This window comes from Andrena cerasifolii, chromosome 7 (assembly GCF_050908995.1).
Source record: "Andrena cerasifolii isolate SP2316 chromosome 7, iyAndCera1_principal, whole genome shotgun sequence".
Lineage (NCBI taxonomy): Eukaryota > Metazoa > Arthropoda > Insecta > Hymenoptera > Andrenidae > Andrena > Andrena cerasifolii.
Genome location: NC_135124.1, coordinates 9,418,265 through 9,437,189, shown reverse-complemented (window position 1 = coordinate 9,437,189; position 18,925 = coordinate 9,418,265). Strand labels below are relative to the sequence as shown.

Sequence of the window (18,925 nt, the reverse complement as noted above, 5' to 3'; positions counted from 1 at the left end):
CGCTTGCGCACGGCCGTGCATCGACACCCAGAGCTTTCTCGGATGCTGAGTCGAGCGTTCGAACCGATCGAATTGAGGGGACACGAAATATGAGCGACCTCGATCGTTCCCAGGCGAGGACAGACGCGAAGCTCCGTCGAAGGAGTGTCCCTTCCTGACCTGGGCCTGATTGACAATCGCGTGGACCTCTCTAAATGCACGCGACGCCCTCTATATCCGAGAAACGGGCGAAAAAAAGGATGTCACCCCGACTAGACCCACCCCCTCTCGAACCCCAGTTTGTCTTTGGAACTTCAAGGAGCTCGATGACGATTTCTCGTCGAACAAATATCCTGGCTGAGATCTCGGACACGTTTTCCAATATTCTCGTTTGTCTTTGAAAGCGACCATGCCAGCTTCTCTTCTCCCCCCCTGTCTCTCTTCAAACCCCATTCTAAGCGAATCGCTCGCTTTTTCGTTTCTCTTGCACTTTTTCCGAGGCACTTGGAAAGGGAAACGATCGAACCTCCCGGCAAAGTGAAACAATCGTCGCGCTCCTTGCTCCTTCGAGCACGATCCCTGGAGGAATTCCATTTCTCGGGACGTGCCCCTGTAACTGGCCACCCTCCCTCCGCCATGGCGCGATTAAATCGCGCTCGACCTGCACGCGCGTCGTCCCCCTTTCCTTTCTCCAGAGACGATCGATTCCCCTCGTCGTCCTCGACGTTTTGCACGTTCACCGCGAACTGCACCCCCTCGGGCACTAACTAACCTGTCCTCCCGCCACCCGTGCACCCCCCTGTGCCTATATTCGATCGACAGTGGGTCAGGAAAGTGCTTCGCTTCCTTCAGCTTCTGATCTCGAGTGATAGGTGTCGTTGGTGTATTAAGCAACAGTGAGATGACCAATGTGGAGTGGATAGGAGTGAACTAGTTTCGGGGTTTGATGACAGAGTCTCTTGTAAATTGAGTGTAATTTTCAGAATTCTTGAGTTATAAACTTGAATTACAAGTTAAGAACCACTAATTAAAAGGTCCTTCGCTAAGAATTAAGAAACTTCAGTAATCGAGCCGATCGATATTTGAATAGTATACCACGTGCGGAACACTGGGTGCCACTATACGTCCCCCGTGTTCCCTGAACGCCGATGTGCGTTCCCCGCGCGGGAGGAGCGAAATTCAGAGTTAAAAGTGTAGTAGTTATTAACACTTCGATACAGTACTAGTTTCTCTTCCATCAGCACCAATTGTTGGATATAGGAAGTTGAAGGGCTTACTTTCGTGACTCACGCTTCAGATCATTGATTGACTTCTCCCTTTCTTCTTCTCCTTTAATCAAACCCACTTCTTTTTGCTCCCATCTTTTAAAGAGTACCTAGATTCGAGGTACTATACTTTGTACCCATACAGCGAGAGATTAAGAACGTATAAAGCTCGCTGATAATTCTCTCTATCTCTCGTTGACTTACGTTATAGATTAACTTGCAGCGTGTAAATCTCATTTACTATTAACGCAGCTAGTGTCGTTGCCTTTGTGAAGTAACTGGCGCTTCGTGGCGGCTCGCCGAACCCTTGGGGGAAAATTAGGGAAAAATCAGCGGGAAAATTCGCCTCGATGTTGAACTGTACATATCAGTGTGCTTTGAATGCTAGCTTCATCGATATTTTGCATTTAATTCGACTGCGTTGACATCCATTCTCCCTTGGGGAACAATTTGCAAGAACAATCAAGCACATGTTTCCATTTCATGACTAATACACTTTCAAATTTAATCTCTCGTAATCACGCTTCTGCCACGAAGTTCAGTTTCTTCACGCGGAGCGCTGCGATCGAAACGTCGTGTTGCATCTTTTAAGGGGCCATCCAAAGAGCAACGATTCCCTCTCCCGTACTGAATAGTGAATTAAACACATGAGGTCTAGTGAATTACCTGTGGAATCGACTCCCGATCCACGAGAAGAAGGTAGAGCTGCCGTTGCTTTTTGATCGGCACCCGCACGACGTTGCTAGACGTAAAGATGCTTAGCTCGAGATCGAGAGCGTGGCTGATCCCGTAATTAAAATTATATATATATATATATTGTAACGAACCAGAAAACTGTCGCATTATCCGTATATACGTGATGTATGTGTGTATGTTGTACAGAGGATAAGAAGGGCGGCGTCGACCGGAGCAGCACGGTCATTGCCAAAGAACCCGAAGGTAAACCATGCACATCAAAACCGAAATCGAGAAACGTACCGCACGTTTCGACGTTTCGTCTTGTTCTATATATACATATGTACCTCTGTATATATTTATATATACCAAACACCGTGTCCACGCGTGTGTTCACGCGTGAACGTCCCGCAATCAGCCTGGCTTCTCCTGTTCGCGAGCTGGAGACGATTCGAGGCCGGAACATCTTGTAACAGCATGTGGTTCGTTGACTTCCTGTGCCTTTGATGCTCATCCTGTACTTTGAGATGACGGCGAGGATAATATTGGCGAAATTTGTTCTAAACAGTCGTGTCTTTCTGTGTGCATGAAAGAAACTTAAGCTTCACGGATGAACTTGCATATTATGATTCATTGCAGTATCTACTGAACAATCTACTTTCAGGAAATTAGAGTTGATAATTGGGAAATGTCAAAACTAGCTTTTTTGATAATATTGCTACCTTGAAAAATGAATTGGGAATTCCAGCGCTTCTGGGACACTTCTCGCCGCAACAGCAGCTCAAGTATACAAATTAGAGAACCGTCGATGCTCGAAACAGGCTACGTTCAGTGATTTTAAAATTCCCTCTAAAGACGACAGAGAGCAGTCTCTAATCGCAGCGTAAACTCTAATTTCGCGGTGAAACGGGTTAATGGCCCTTTGAAGCGAACATGTTCTTTCGAGCTTTCTGGGCTGCTCGGCGAGAGGGGCCCGGAAGTGGGTGGCGCGGACAGGAGAAGCCAATCCCACGAGGGGCTCAGTGACGAGCTTCGAGCCGAGCTTTTGCACCCTGTCTGTTCCAGCTTCCGCTAATTCGTACTACGGATTTACCGTCTCTCCAGCCTCCTCTCGTCCCACCAACTAACGAGGACCGTTTGCGCGCGTTCGCTTTCTCCGATCGGTGTCTGCAATTAATCAATCGTAGCCACCCCCTTGCGGGCTCGAACCCCCGCTCCTAGGTGCTGCACGACGAGAAAAATAAATGCAGGGGGTGGTTCAGGAGAGTGGTACTAGTTTACGGGGGTGGTTCATGCACCTTGAGTAAAGAAGAATGTCGTGTAAACATGGCTAAAAAATCATCCCTAGGAGGATGATGTGAAAATATTTTGAAATTTATTTCAGAAATCTTCCAAATTTGTTTACTAATAATAATATTAGAACATAACACTACTACTCAGTTACTAAGGCAATAAGGGTTGTTAACTGATTTTCATTTCTAATCTCATATTTGAAATCTCTGTTTGTTCATTTCATAATTCTTTATGAATATCCCTTTAGAACACACGTTCACACGAAGTTTGTTCCCTCTATAACCGCGCACGCGTGCTGAACCCACCCCCAAGCTGGTGCCCCCGAGCCTCGAACACCCCCGCATTGCACACCCTGGTGTGTACGTGTGCCGTATTTTTGCTGCAAGTGGACTGGCACACGTTCGACGTACGCGTTCGATTTTTAGAGTGAAAGAAACCGATGTAGTAGAGGTCTAGGCTGGCCTTAGACTTAACGCGACCAGCGTCGTAGCTCTCGTTTGTTTACCCTCTAGCTAGCTCGATCTAGAACCGGGCGAGTCGACGTTGAAACGAAGGGGAGGCATGGATGTTCACTTCGTTATTGAAGTAGAGCAGTGGAATTAGCGACTTCGTGGCCCGTAGCCATCTGAAAGCCAACGGTCGGGGGCTTAAGGCGCCCGAAGAGTGTAGAGAAGTAGAGGAGCAGAGACACTTAAGTGGCAACGAGTACGGTTACTCCGTACCGATGTTAACTAGCCTTAGAACTTACATTAGGAACTGTGCTCCGTGTTGTTACAGCGTTATCCTCCTTAGAAACGAGGAATAATGTGTATATGCATATTAAATGTTGCCTATCAGCAGCTGGCTGGTTTAATGATCAATCCGTAACGCGACACGAATTATTCACGATTCATTCGTCGCGATTAGTCATCGCCAGGGACAAGGCTTCAACGGAAATACCCTGGCAGCTTGGCAGCGATGTACGATAAGTAACTCAGCATCATTACCTAGCCATTTTGGAGACTTTATTCGTCACGCTGAATAGGTAGAACCGTTTCATGCATCGCAGTTCCGCTGCTCGGTTTGGATATGCCCTCGGCGTAGCCGTAGATCCGTGGTAGCCTATTTTCCATAGATAAGATTGTTTGCCACGTAGTACATTAGTCCCTGGGACCATCGAAGCCATCGATCGTTGAGTTCCTTGAAGCTTGGGGAGAAAGAATTCGTCGATTGGTAGAGTAGTTCCATGGAAAACAAGAGAATTCATTATAAATACCGAGTCGGTGATTGGATAGATCATCTTTCCACCTGTCAACCATTCGTTTAGACTCATTCCCCCAGTTCGAACGATCTTCCATCATCGATCAGTCCCTTTGAAACATCCGTTTTCAGGATCGATAGATCTCATCGCAGTAGGGTCGAATAAAGAATCGACTTACATATTAACCAGTCAAGGGGAACCTCTCTCTCTCCACTGTTTTCCATCGTGCACGACTTAAACCCTCAGATTCGGAAAAAGTAGTGGCGGGTTCGAGTAACTCGTGAGCATTTTTGTTTGTTCACTTAACTCCGTGGAAACTAGTCGCAGTTAGCCTAACACTCTTTCATCGACTAATGCGAATGGTAACTAGCATAAAACATTTCCATAGACTGAAAACAGTGGCGTTGAAATGTATAGTGGAGGGTTTACCTAGTTTCTCCGAGTCGATTCTTCCTTGGACCAGGCTGTAGCTAGCCAGCATGGAAAGTGGAGCGTTCAGGTGGCGGATCCGCAGCGGACTCGAGCGGATGCACGCCGAATTTGCGCGAGGATTAGAAGGAGCGCGATGTGGCGAGCTGTCAACGGAAATACCTGGCCGCTTGGCACCGCTTTGAAAATAGATCGGCAGCGGTGCGCGTACGTTCGTTCATTCGTTCGGCCATCCCCGAAGCCGGCCTGTCGCGATAAAGCCAGGTCGATCCTCGAGCTTCTTCCTCGGCGAACGGAAGCGCCGCGCCGACGAACACCCGCCTCCTCGTCGGCTGTCCCGCTGTGGCTTCTCAAGCTGGGAGGTTCGCGCCCATCGTCGCCGTTGGAAAGCTCGGGGGAAAAGGCCGCCGCGGCTATCGATAGTGCGATAAATGCGACTCGGTGGGAGAAGTCGAAGCGTTTGAAATGTCGGCCACCGCTGGCTTGCCAGGCTCCTCCAAGCAGGCTGATAATTACGGTGAGCTGTGTCGACGTTTGCGTGATGGAGATTGCAACTAGTGAATTGGCATTTGTTGGGTCGCGAAGTGGAGTGGTCGAGGAGTGAAAATAGTGAAGCCTCATTCAAACGGTTATAAAACGGGCCGATGAATCAGAGGCGTGGGCTTAGGATCCTCTGGCATTCAAGAAATCGTGGATCTTTAAGGAACCGATGTGCCATTAAATAAAGTTTTCGTAGGCTTATTCTATTTGCACGATATCAAGGTCACTGATTTTTTAAAATTCAATCTCAGACGTCCACCTTAGTTTACATTTCAATTTTAAGTCAACACTTTGAGTCGCGCAGGTGTTTGAGAAATGCCCTTTGCAGTTCGAACAATACTTTCGATGCTTTCCACAAAATATCGACGTGGAACCACACCGGAGGCGTTAAGATTTCAGTGAAGCCCAAAAGGGAACCGCTTCTACGTTCCACGTTTACTATCTTTGCCCCTCGATTACTCCTCAAGCTTGTACAGAGACTTATTCTTCGTGATGTACCGGAACGTTACCGTCAACGGTACCGTGCAGCCTATACTCTTCAACATCCCGAGTCGTTAGACAATGGTGATTTACGTTCCGCGACGGAATCTGGCGGGTGTTCGTTTCTGCGTCTGTTGGACGCTGCTGGATGATTAATGACGTCGTCCCACGCGAGAACGAACTTCCGACCAGCCTCGGGATCGGACGTAGGAGCGTGTAGAGCGTCGGGTCACGATCGCAGCCAGGCTTTTCGATCTATTTCAGGAGCGAAACCGTGTCTATGTCGACGGTGCAGGCGAAAAGTCTCTCGCGACTGTGCGTAACTATTCTCGTTCTACTTAGGAAAGGTCGCTCGCGCGGCTAGCACCGCGTTTCCGGCTGGTCCTCGTGCCCGCGGCTAGTCTTCCAATCGCGTCGTTCACGCCCGTCGCGCCCCGAACCGATCCAGACACCTTTCAGATGAGGCTGAAGAGAAAGGCGACGGAATTCGCCTCGTGCAAACGTATCTCGCCGCCAGCTTCCGTTTCACTCCTCTAAAGCCTTGCGTGTACGCGTGCCTTCTCCGCAGGGGAATGTGTTAAGTCAATCCTTCCGAGGAGCACGAGGTTCTTGGGTTTCGTGTGGAATAAAACGGTGATATACTTCGGAGCATTTCCAAGTGGCAGTGTCGTGTCGCGAAAGAAGTATTTGACCAAGTTTGATGTCTCTGATTGGCACGCCATTCGGATTAGCCACTGTGCATCGAAGTCCATGGTGATCGACACGTGGGGTTCTTTGAAAGTCTTTTATTCCATACCGCGTGTATATTGGTGAAGAAGATTGACTCAGCACGTTTACTGCGGTGTGTCCTTGGTCGTATTAACAAATCCTGCTTCTGTGGATCGAACTATGACACGGTCTACGTGCATCCTCCAAGTGCTCTGCTTGAGCTCTGTGGTTTCTTTGTGGTCGATAAAGGGACTGTCACTTGGACGACGATGTTTAACACAGATTAACTAGGTACCCCGATGGGTGTGGCTATTCGGCGAAGTGTTACCTAAACTTTCTTCTTCCCATCGCTTTAAATCAGTGAATTAAACGTCGGAGGAACCTCGCTAATCCCTGGTATCAGTGATTCGATGTCTTCTAACACAGCATGATTGGAGCTACAACTATTTAGGTGTACTCTCTGGGTCCACTAGATTTTTCATCCATCTGGAGCCTCCCTTGCCTCAGGTCCTGTCTGCTATAAATCCTCCATGGGAGCGTAAGAGGTGCCAATGATTAATCGTCTTCTAACACGGAATTAACCCTGATAGGCCCAATCACGACTAGGTCTAGTTGATTAATCGAGTGAGGTGTTCCGTGGACTCTGTTGCGTTCTCGACTCCCCTGTGTCGATGCCCCCCTTATCGGTGACACTTCTAATCGGTGTGTTCGAAATCTTCGACGAAGGCCCCGGCTCCCAGGGCACACCTCCGAACAGCCCTGCCGCTGTGACCGCGTTCTCCAGGGTGGTCGGGGCGGCCAGCCAGGTGAACAAGCAACCCCAGAACCAGGTTCAGGGGAACCCCCTTGGATTAGCCGCGGTACTCCTACAGGGAGCGCAAGGTAAAGTCGGCCGACCAGAGTGAACTGAACGGAAGAACGGTAGAAAGCCACTGCCGATCAAATTTTCTATAACTCTCTTTTTCCATTTGATTTCTATTGTAGCAAGCGTATGTTGAGTATACGCCAAGCTACGGCTAAAAATAAGAACCCCCTTGTTTTCCACCGTTCTTCCACCTCCCAGCGTGGTAATCTTGGCGAGGTTTTTGTCACTTCCGCCTACGCCAGCGTCGAGCACCTTCCGAGTCTCGATCGCGATCGGTGGTGCCCACTGATTCTTGAATTGCACGACTTCAAGGATGCATGGGTGATGTTTAATGTTTAAGAGAAATTAGAGGTCTCTCTGGGTTTTATATTCTAGCGTAGATATTGGAAAATTGTGTCTGAGTAATGTGCATTAGGGGGGAAGCTTGTTCCCTTTGATTCTACCACGACGTTCCTTACTGAATATATCAACATCACCGAATTCACTGTTGAGAAGTAGTTCAAAGCGCGAGGAGTCGAAGACCCCTGAAGAGAAGTCCTAGTCGTCCTCGCTACTTTGAACACAGAATGTCTCAGAACGAAGCAAACCCAGATCTAACCCTTCGCTACCTCGCAGTACATTTAAAAGACATTCTGCCATAGAGATGAGTACCTGTCTCATAAGTGAAGAGAAAGCGTTGAATCGATATCCATTATATCTCCATAGTCATTCATCGCGACCTACGAAGCCTGTCCTGTCCAATTTTCAACCCCGACGGTGGCAGAAAGAGCACGAATAAACGAAGGAACGAAATTCATCGTGCGCAAAGCTGACGAGCAAGCTGCTCGTAAAGTTTACAGTCGATACGGGGCTCGGCGGAATGATTGCACTTGGAGCGAGACGACGAAGCGATAGGATCGTGGATCGCGTGAAAACGGCGCGCAATGGCCGCCATCGCGAAGATGGACGCCATCCGCGCCCTTCTCTCGCCCGTTTCCCTTCTTCCCTCTTCCTTTTTTTTACGCCCTCCGGGGCGAGAAGGAGGAACGCGAGGGAAGCGGGAATAATTGGAGGTCGCCGCCGTTCCCCGTGATATTACGATCCTAAAACCCCTTCGCTTTTTATCGCTCGTGTCGCGCAGTAAAAGTTTACGATCGGCCCCACAACAGGGCGAAATTGCAGGCTCCCTTTGCGGCTGTGTATCGGAAATGCGCTTTAACGTGCTCGTGTAGAGCGGCGCGAAAGAGGCAGGCACGAGCCATGGACCCTGAAATGTCAGCGACGAATCGGTAAGGTTTTCTCGGTTGAAACGCAAGTCCCACGCGGCCACTTCAGAAGAACGTCCTGCGAGCAGAAGCTCGAGGCCCCTGACCCACGGAAACGCCGAAAGGATCGAGTTATAATGGAACACGAGGGATTTGCCTGACGGCTAGTAGATCTAGATATAAAACCATCTTTGAGATTCGTTATTGAGACTCCAAAAGCCGATCCTTTTGGCGCCAGGGTACGAGTATCCCGTTGAAGGGATTCAATGGCATCCAGAACAATTGGGTTCATTAATGTTTCAACTTCTGAGTCGCCACTGTTCACACGTTTCCACCGTTAGAAACAAGACTGAAGACCGAATACCCTCGTCAGAGATCGGTGAGTCCCCCTTTTTTTTTAGAGTCGCAGCATGGATCTTTTTTTCTCTCTCTCCTAAAGTTTCCTCTGTACCGCGTCGAAGCTGAACACACGATCACGCTTCGCGAACTTAGACCTTGACATGTTTCTTTTTTCTTTTACTATGCTTGCCCCCGACCCCCCCAGTATCTCACCTCCATCTCACTCAGCACAGACGCCCACAGTTGCCGTTCACCATTTCTCGATCATCGCCTCATCCGCGGGGCCTCAACGAAAGCACCGGGGGGGGGGGGTGGGCAAGTCCCTGTTTCATTGGGGCCCCGTCACACGCTTAGTACTGTCTGATCTAGATCACAATGGACTCTGATATCAGTCTACACTCGGTGTTGGCGAGGCTCGTTCGTGGCCCTTCTCGAACGAGCGCCCTCGCTACGCCTCTGCATTCTGCCAATTTGCTTTCGATGATGTTTTTGTTCTCTTCGTCATTTCTTTTACCTTGAGTTGTCGATTCTATCGCGAGGACCATTCGTTGCACCCTCGTGTACCTTGTCGTTGCTCGGAGGGCGAGGGAAAAGGGAGTCTCTCTGTAAGTGGGCCTGATCGGGCCTCGGGCATCGTTCGAGACGGTGTCGCCATCCGGCGACGAGTACCCGAGGGTGCAACGGCAGAGCCATGACGGCACGAAAGAGGCCCAGAAGAGACCGGGGGGGGAGGCTGTTCTCGGTGGCTGACTGTAGCTCGTCTTTGGTTGGTTGGTTGCATGACTAGCTGGCAGCGCAGGAAGCGGTAGCAGCAGTGGTAGCAGCAGCAACAGCCAGAACAGCCAGACCGGCGCCTCACCGTCGTCACCGGCGGCCATGTTCATCGGGAACAACCACGCGGCGTCGGCCACGGCATCGTCGCGACGCCACGACTCCTCGAGCAACGGTCTGTATCGTTCAAAACACCTTTAACACAACCCCTCTGCTCTTTCTCCGCGCCCACAAGCCCTCTTCCCTCACCGGGACACGCAGACACCTCGTTACCTTGCTCGTGCCACGAATATTCTTTCTTCTTTGCCTGCTTTCACTCTGCCTCCCCTCCGTTCCCCTTTATTCCTCCTGTTCTTATTGCACCTTGTTTACGGAGGCGTCGATTCAAAGCGTTCAATGCATCGTTGGGTCGAGGAACGTCGCGGCACTTTGTGCTGCTGAGGAAGTGGACTTGGATGTAACGAGTTTGCGATTCAAAGGACATAATCCGTCTGGGATTGTGGGCTGGGAAATGTGGACTGTTAAAAAAACAGTTTGAGTCGCGCAGGGGTTCGGAAAGGCTCGTTTCAGCGGGACAAGTGGGGAAGTTTTATTGTTGGGAGGGATTTATTGAATCCTGGGGAATTATAAGTTTGGTACTGTTATGGTAGTGAGTTTGTATGTGGGAAGGGTAAAGGGTGGGAGGTAGAATTGGGAGAGTGTTGAGGAATTAAGGACCTTGCAGCAAGATGGGTGCAGCTCCATCTTTACCAATTTCGAGTAAATTAGAAAAAACTGCTTGTAAAATTATTGCTTTGACTTAGCATTAAAAAGAGAACACTAATTGAAAAATATCTATTTTCACCGAATAAGTTATTGGGTTCATAAGCTTTTATTTCTACTTTTGGAGAATATATATTCTATAATAAAAATATTAATATTTCTATTTTTATTTATTCGCAATAAATCGCTCATTTCTTATTATTAGATTTTCATCAAACGTGGACCAAAGGATGTAATTTTTTTTACATATATTACACGTTGTAACTCAAAAGCTGTAAAAAAAAATGGAGCTGCACTCCCCTTGCTGCAAGGTCCTCAATTTAACGTTTTATAGTAGAAATTTTGTGTAATAAAAAATTCGGGGTGATTGTTAGTAGAAAAGTATCGACGTTTGATCGATGTGGAATCTTTTCCAAGCAAATTGCTCCTAGAACCGTGTAGGGCGAATTGCATCCGTTTGGAGCGATCCTCGATAATCCATTTCATTGCGGGGAAACGTGTTTTCGCCCGCATTGTGCGGTTTGATTGATTCCCATAATAGCGAAAAGTGCATTTATCGCGACGCGGCCCATAAATCAACCTCCCATTTCGCAAATGGAAGACACTTTTACATCGTACTAACTGACGGGACGCCGGGAACACGTTCCTCCGCGAAATGGACGAGCTCTTCCGTAATTTGAATTCATTTTTTTCTAGGAAAACGAATCTCCCGCGCTCCAATACGACTCACAAAAGACTCCAAGTTACCACTAAAAGCTTCTGAAGTAAAACTCCTCACTGCACTTACCATTTCCTCTGAATTCAGCAAACGACGAAGTAATGGTCTCGAATTTCATGAAGCAGCTATCGTATAAGAATCCCAAATTACAAAGTTACTTTGCGAAGTAACCAATTTCAAAATTACCACAAAACTATATATCCGCGATACTCCAACTTAAAACATTCCCCAAGTACAATCACGATGCATTAACTTTTGGTCTTCGGTTCCCTCGAAACTGCCCTTGCTACACCATTCAACGACCATCCCAAATTACAGAAGTCTCAGCGATTTCCATTGACTAAATCTACCATCCCTGAATTCCTTACAATTTCGTTGTTATTCGATTTCCCGTCTTCCACGCAAAGGCACCGTCTCGTGACATTCTCCAGCTCCTCCCTCTCCCCTAATCGGGAGGAACACCCTGGCAGGGGTTTCTGTCACCCACGAAATTCGATGACCGAGTCCTCTGTGTCTTTCTGCATGTTCCGGTCGCACGTGTCGCTGGCATGCCGCGTCTGTTTCGATTGCATGCGCCTATACGAACCGAATAGCAGAACTGGAGGCACGGCGAGCTGGCGGCGGTGGATACGTGCAGCTTGGTCCGGCCAATGGCTGCGACCCCGAAGACGGTAAGAAGAGCGCCGGCGGCGGTATGGTGGCTGGGAAAAGGCGCAGGAAGGACGAGGACGCCTGCTCGAAGCTTAGAAACTGTTGCTTGTCGTGAGAGTCGAGCCTCGTGACATTTCGTCCTCGAATTTTACAGTAGAAAATGAGCTTCCAAGATGATTATCCTTACCTTCAAGAACGACAGAAGATATCAAATGTCACGAAGCTCTCTGCGCGCGCCCCTTCTTGTCCGAGGGGGGCTGCTGATCGTATATTTGGGTATACCTGAGTTTATTTTCTTCGTGTACCTGGTACTCGAGCTGACGGAGTGGTTGTTTAGTATTTTTATTGGTAGATGCTGCGAGATTGGCCTCAGGATACGACGGGATCGTTGAAACGTGGATGGGGTGGCCCCTCGAAGTTGCAGCCGGTTGTAAAAGTAGACGTTCCGAGATGAAAGCATCGCGAATAGTCGAGCAATATAATTCAACGCTCGAAGGATTATTATATATTATATGTTCTGGAGCGATCCGTTTTCTTGTGTGCATTTCAACGTGGCCCGTCGTGTCGTGCGCCGAGTCGCCAAGTAGTCACGGTTTTGTTTCGGGCGGACGGCCTGCCGTAAGTAGTAAGTATCGATCTTGGTCAGACAAGGGGGCCAGCAGGACAACGTCGCAGGGATTCCGCGGCATCGATGGACCCTGCGGGTACTTTAGACGTACAAACGGGCATTTCCATTTGTAATTAACGGTCTCTGGACTTTTGCTTCTCGCACGAACCTTCTCTCTTTTTTCTGTTCTTACCGTTGTTTGTCGTTGCTGTTGTCGTTGTTGGGAGATACGCGGCGGTACGCTCGCGCGCGTGGCGACACGCACAATATCGCCGACGTACAAGCAAGAGGATTCACTGCAAAGGATTTGAAAAAAAAAACGCACGGCGAATCGCCCACGTGTGTCCCTTCATTGTTTGTCCAGCATTGTGTAATGCAGAGTTTAGTGCAAACGCAAGCAGACGCCGGTAAAATATCATTTCCAGGCGTCGTCTGGTTTAATTTCCTCACTACCGAACTGTTAATACTAAATTCGAGGGTGGAATAGAAATTCTTTTAGAAGGCAGCTGATCTTTCAATCTATTCTCACCGGCTTCTTTAATGATTCTTGATATCGAACTGGGAAGGTGCAATATACTATTTCAGAGACGAAGGTGGTATTCTTTTAAAAAAAGCTTGGCGTCGAGTCTGTTATTGGAATATTCTGCGGTACCAAATTCTCCGATGTTAGCTGAATTTTTTAAGGAATAATCGAATTGGATTGTTTGCTTCGGAAGACCAGCTAGTATTAGCAAGCGGAAATGCAATGAGGTATCAATTAATTCCCACTGAAATTCGGCTCGAATTTATTGGTAATTAACGGACAAATGTTCCGCGATTCCCAAACTATCGGCTGCGAGGCGTGTAATTAACTAATGACCCAGAAATGGTATTTTATTCGGTCAGTGGAGCGTCGCGTAGGTATATTGATTAGGCTCTCTCGTCCACGCAGAACGCTACAAGTCCACGTCTGTAATCGATGTGTAGGCGCAAGAACAGTTGTCAACGGAATTAAATAAAGAAAACACTCCGACGACCCAAGAACATCGTGTGCCGTGTGAAACGCAGAAGGGAGGAATCGCCGGACAGGCTTCGTAGTTAACACGATATTAAATTGCGCTAGTTCGCTGATAGAGAGTCGTTTAGTAAGAACCTGGTGCATTCCATTTGGCATTTACAAAGACCATGGGCCAATCTTGCGCGCAGTCACGAATTGTAACAGCGCAAGGCTTCCAGTATTCGTAATGTTCGTTGTACGCTTCTCGCGACTGGTTGGCCATTGAGAAAACATTATTTTCGTCGTTGAGATGATGCAGTAAAGCTATCTGTCTCGTTTGTAGTGTCATCTCGTTGTTGTTTTTCATTTATTCTCGAGCACCCTGTAACGCATCGAGGGAATTATTAATACAGAATGTTTCATCGAGTGGATTGCGGTTAGCTTTTAGCGAATACATTCGCGACATGGGTGTCGCTTCTTTTTATACCGGCTTCTGTAAAAGAGCCCCAAGAACCAGATGATATAAAATATTGTACCTTTTAAAAGGTGAACCGAAAATTTTTATTAATTCGTAATAAAAGGAAGAACTAAAAAGCTTCTAAGTGATACAAGACTTTATAGCCAGACGCATCATATAATCGACATAAAAGTCTTCGAATTTCCTCAAACACCACGGCACCACTTTGAAAATTGAAGCTTTCACAGGGAATAAGTTTCGTAAGGAAACGCATATTGGAAGTTCTGAAGAGCTGTAACCGCTATTGTACCGCGAGAAGGAAGCGTCTAGCCATAAACGATCCAATACCACTTACTCCGCTTGCTGCACCTTTCTGCAGCTCACAGGTAAACTCTCCTCAAAATCATTTGCAGCGAGGATATTTCAGAACCGCGTACCAATTTGTGGCGTCCCAAAGACCCCACGGACGATATCGCGAAATATTCAGAAAAAGCCTACCACAATCACAGCAGCGAAACATTCTGTGCGTCGTAACGTGTGCATCGCTTACAGTGAACGTACGCAAAATGGTCGTTTCGACTACTAGCAACGAACGTAACTTCCACGGCCAAGCTAATCTCGCGCTTGCTGAAGAATCGAACGCCTCCGAGTGGAATCGAAAGGGAAACAGGAACGATTCGCCATGAATATCGATACGCCTTCAAAGTAGTCATCGAAAAACCGCCACTCCCACGTTCTTTAACATCCATCACCCAGGCTGAACTGCGATTCGATTTCGACGCACAGCGTAAAATCGACGCGCGCCCCCTGGTCCGCCTCGGCTGCGACGCGGACTGCCGAGCAAGTTTCCCTTTCGAGGATCCCTGGCGAGATCTTCGAGATCGTTAAAGACAATTACAGAAGCCAACGGCGGGGACAAGAAGAAGGGAGAAAAGCGTAATAAGGACGAGATGGAACCGGAGGAGACGGTTAATCCTCTTACGCCGCTCGCTGGGGATTAAGCTCCGCGACGTTTCCGCACGAACGGCCGAATTTTCTTTCGACTTCCTCCACTCGACGAGTCGAAAGAAAACCGCGGACCGAGATATCAAAAGAACGAAAAAGAAAGAAGGAAGATCTCTCTTCTTTCGCGAGCATCTTCGATAGCAGAAAAAAAAGTAATCCTCCGCGGAGCTTAATCTCCTGCCGACCGAAAACCGCTTCGGCCATCGCAAGAAACCATCCTCCCGCCTCCGCTATAAGAAACTTCGCTGATCTATTCGAAACTACCGTGCATAACGCGAAAAAAAGAAAAGAAAGAAACAAAGAGGGTGTCTATATATATATATGTGTATGTGTATATATATATATATATATATATATATAAATATTGCTTGTAGAAATAAGAATCGTGTGTCCTATCAAGACCTGCAGCCAGCTATCGACCAACTCCCAGTGCTCAGGTAACGAAACACTGTGCTCACGTGAATCGTGACGAAAACCCGCCGAACGGAAACCGGCGCTCTCGTTTCCGTTCGATGCACGCCGGCCCGGCGTAATGTAAATTTTGTTGTCTCGCTACGGCGCGCAGTAGGGGTAGTTTACGGCTCTGCAGCTGACGATCGCTGATACATTGGTGGTGGTCGCGGTCGGCGAACCGAAACGATCCATCGAGCGGTCGACCCTCCCCCGCGATTCGATTTTTCGTTTCGCGCCCGGCTCCGGGCAACCAGACTCTCGCCGCGGATCTTCTTTTATTATTTTTTCATTTGCTTCTCGCACCCGGGGGAAAAATGTCCAGGGAGGGCACGATTGGAATCCGTTGCTATTTTTAAGGATCTCTGAAAGATTGAAAGAATTGGGATATCGCGCACGAGACCAGGTATTTTTCCACGAAAGCCCGGCTCGTTTCGACGGGACGCCGGGGGATCGGGGAAATTATTCGTATTCGGTTGGGATTGCGTTTGTAGGTATATGGAAATTGGGTAATGGTAGAATAATGTTTGGAGGAAGGTAACGGGGTTATGGGGGTTGGAGAAATTTGAGGGGAAGATTTGAACAGTTTTGGATACATGGAGATTGTGTTACAATGGGGGATGATGTAAGGGATTAATTTGTTATTTGTTTCACAGAGGGGCAAGATCCGTGTCATTTTTTAACGATATGAATTTTGATTTTCCTCGTCGCGGCGACTGGGGAACTGCTTCTCGGGTTCCCCGTCTCGTCGCTGACGCGTCGGTAATCGAATCGCTGCATCGGATAACAATCTTGCAACGCAAAAAAAAGAGCAATTAAATCTGACGTTGATTCGAACGACGCGACCAACGACGAGACACTCCTCCTCCTTTCCGGTCGACTTCAATCGCGCCAATTTTCTCTTATCACAAAAATCGAAGCCTTTCCAAAGATGATACGTGGATGTCTCTCTGAAAATCGGTGCGATGACCGGTCGAATGGGAAGAGGAGGTTTGTCGTCGACGAAATTCGATCCTCAAATGCTCTGTGTTTATAAAGCGTTAATTATTTCAATATTCCTGGGTGCTAATTGCTTCTGGATACGAGTCGCTGTTTATATCAATATTTTTCTGCGTACTCTATGGATAATTTAAAAAAAAAATACTGATAGATGAGGATCATTTGAGGATCGTGTCATTGGAGTCCGATTGAATCGAGTAGATTTTTCTATAGAAAATACATCTGAGAAGAGTAAAGGATTATTTGATAGAATTTTATTGGATGTCCCGCGATGGTAACGCTGCTTCCTTTTTGTTTTTTCTTTTGAGATCGACTCCAATGGGTAATCAGTATAAGAGAGTCTTTGGCGTAGGACGTAGAAGTTGATAAAGATTCGTGCATGTGACTGTTGTGCCGTACGATGTGTCGGTATGAGCCTGGATCGTTGATCGAACGATCGGGCGTGCCGATCGCGCGCTTCAAACTGATCGATAATGTGTTGACGATTCCAGCACGCCGTCAGGAGATCATCAAGATGACCGAGCAGCTGATCGAGAGCATCAACACTGGCGATTTCGAGGCGTACACGTAAGTGGCGAACAGTTGGCAGTGTAAAAAAATTATGCTACCACGCGTACACGTAAAGATATCATCACTTGAAATATTAAATTCAAAGGGACTGACTCACGTCGATAGCTTGAACAACACTATTAACACTTTGAGTGGCTTATTTTTTAAAACTGCTCCTCCAAGCCGATCAGACTTTTCCTAACGATCGCTACTGTGAAGAAAGTTTTGCTTAATAAATAATACTTTCAGATGCTTTACAGAAAATATGAACTACGCCTCTCAAATAGGGCTGGGACTATTCGAATAATTTAATATTCGAATATTTGTGTATTCGAATAATTTAATATTCGAATATTTGAGTATTCGAATAATTTAATATTCGAATATTTGAGTATTCGAATAATTTAATATTCGAATATTTGAGTATTCGAATGTTATTATTCGAATACTATTCGAATACATCAGTATTCGAATACTTAAATATTCGAATAGTATTCGAATACTTGGATATTCGAATTATATTCGCCAAATAATTCAGCAACTGAAGTATTCGAATACTCGAATACCGAATAATTCGACAAATAGTTCTAGCCCTACTCTCAAAGCGTTAACAGAGGTTCCACCCTGAGCATAGAGCAGATTTAAACTCGAGTTCGATCAACGATTTCCTTTACCTCTCTGAAAATACAGAATTATATTTATTATATTTATCAGCGATTGAATTGTTCCCGCATCCCGTTAATTGTTCCCACCATGCCTCGCAGAGGTTATAGAAAAAGAAGACGGTGGTTCTAACGGCGTTTACGCTTGCAGGAAAATCTGTGATCCACACCTGACCGCGTTCGAGCCGGAGGCTCTAGGTAATTTAGTCGAGGGAATGGATTTCCACAAATTTTACTTTGATAATGGTAATTATGAATCATTTGCATCACTGTTAAGCCGTAGCCGCGCCCGTCGTCACCGCGTCTCCAACCACTGCACCCTTCTTGTGTCTACGTTCTGCCGTTTTCCGTTTTAATTTTCCTCCCGGCCTGCTGCTGCATGCTCCGCCGTATCCTTCGAAAAAATCCGGCCCCCATTCGTTCCAACTAAAGAGCATTCTCTGAATCGTTTTTTAACCGATCACACGTGGGAAGAAGTTGATTTTACGCGACCTATCCCCTCCCGCCGTTGAAATCTCCGATCGAATGCGTCCTTTCGTCCTCTCGGACTGCTCGCGTTGATGTCGACCCAGCTTCTTATTGCACCTTCGTCTGATTTATTGGTTCCAAGTTGCAGAAAAAGTCACCGAACGACCGAAACCTCACGCCACTGACAATCCCTTGCATTAAAACAAGAACGAACCTATAGATCGATTATCCAGCACCGCCAAGTGTACCTCCACTGTGCAGAGTCTGATTCGTACTTCCGTTTTTTGAGAATCAGTCAAGTAAACGCGGCGTAACATTTTTAGTTTATAGATAAAGAGAGCAGCTTTCGATTGATATATCACACGCTGAAGAAAAATTGATTATTAGCCTTATTAACTGGTTTCTATTACGAAGTCTGTGGCCAATGGTTTGTTCGTTCGGTGCGAGGAAGGACGACAATTCTCTCTGTCGGTTCCTACATTTTCTTTTTAATTGTATGTTTCGTCGAACGCTCGCGAGTTTCTGGATCGAGTCAGAACGTTCTCCCGCTACCGTTTCCCTCCCCTTGTTCTTCGTTCCCGTGTCCGTTGAGAGGCTCAGCGGTGCGCGACGAAGCTCGCAGACCCTCGAATAACAGAGTGTTTCCCTTTTCCAATCACCAAGCAGTCCTGGGGAAGAACTGCAAGGCCGTGAACACGACGATCCTGAATCCACACGTGCACCTCCTTGGGGAGGACGCAGCGTGCATCGCGTACGTCAGGCTGACGCAGTACATGGACAAGTGAGTTGCATT

The 18,925-nt window shown here is 47.4% G+C and overlaps 1 protein-coding gene across 37 annotated transcripts in view; it reads left to right on the top strand.

Moving 5' to 3' along the window:
- Camkii (Calcium/calmodulin-dependent protein kinase II) overlaps nucleotides 1-18,925 on the top strand; it is a 113,753-nt gene that overhangs the window by 85,163 nt on the left and 9,665 nt on the right. For 4 of the 37 annotated variants that reach the window (XM_076817253.1, XM_076817263.1, XM_076817256.1 and 1 more), the window contains 8 exons: nucleotides 2,127-2,183; nucleotides 7,336-7,491; nucleotides 9,845-10,003; nucleotides 11,905-11,979; nucleotides 15,379-15,441; nucleotides 16,945-17,020; nucleotides 17,816-17,910; nucleotides 18,796-18,913. In XM_076817253.1, coding sequence (XP_076673368.1) covers nucleotides 2,127-2,183; nucleotides 7,336-7,491; nucleotides 9,845-10,003; nucleotides 11,905-11,979; nucleotides 15,379-15,441; nucleotides 16,945-17,020; nucleotides 17,816-17,910; nucleotides 18,796-18,913 — 799 coding nt within the window. The remainder of the gene's footprint in view (nucleotides 1-2,126; nucleotides 2,184-7,335; nucleotides 7,492-9,844; nucleotides 10,004-11,904; nucleotides 11,980-15,378; nucleotides 15,442-16,944; nucleotides 17,021-17,815; nucleotides 17,911-18,795; nucleotides 18,914-18,925) is intronic. The other 33 variants (XM_076817267.1, XM_076817272.1, XM_076817273.1 and 30 more) reach the window with 15 other exon arrangements.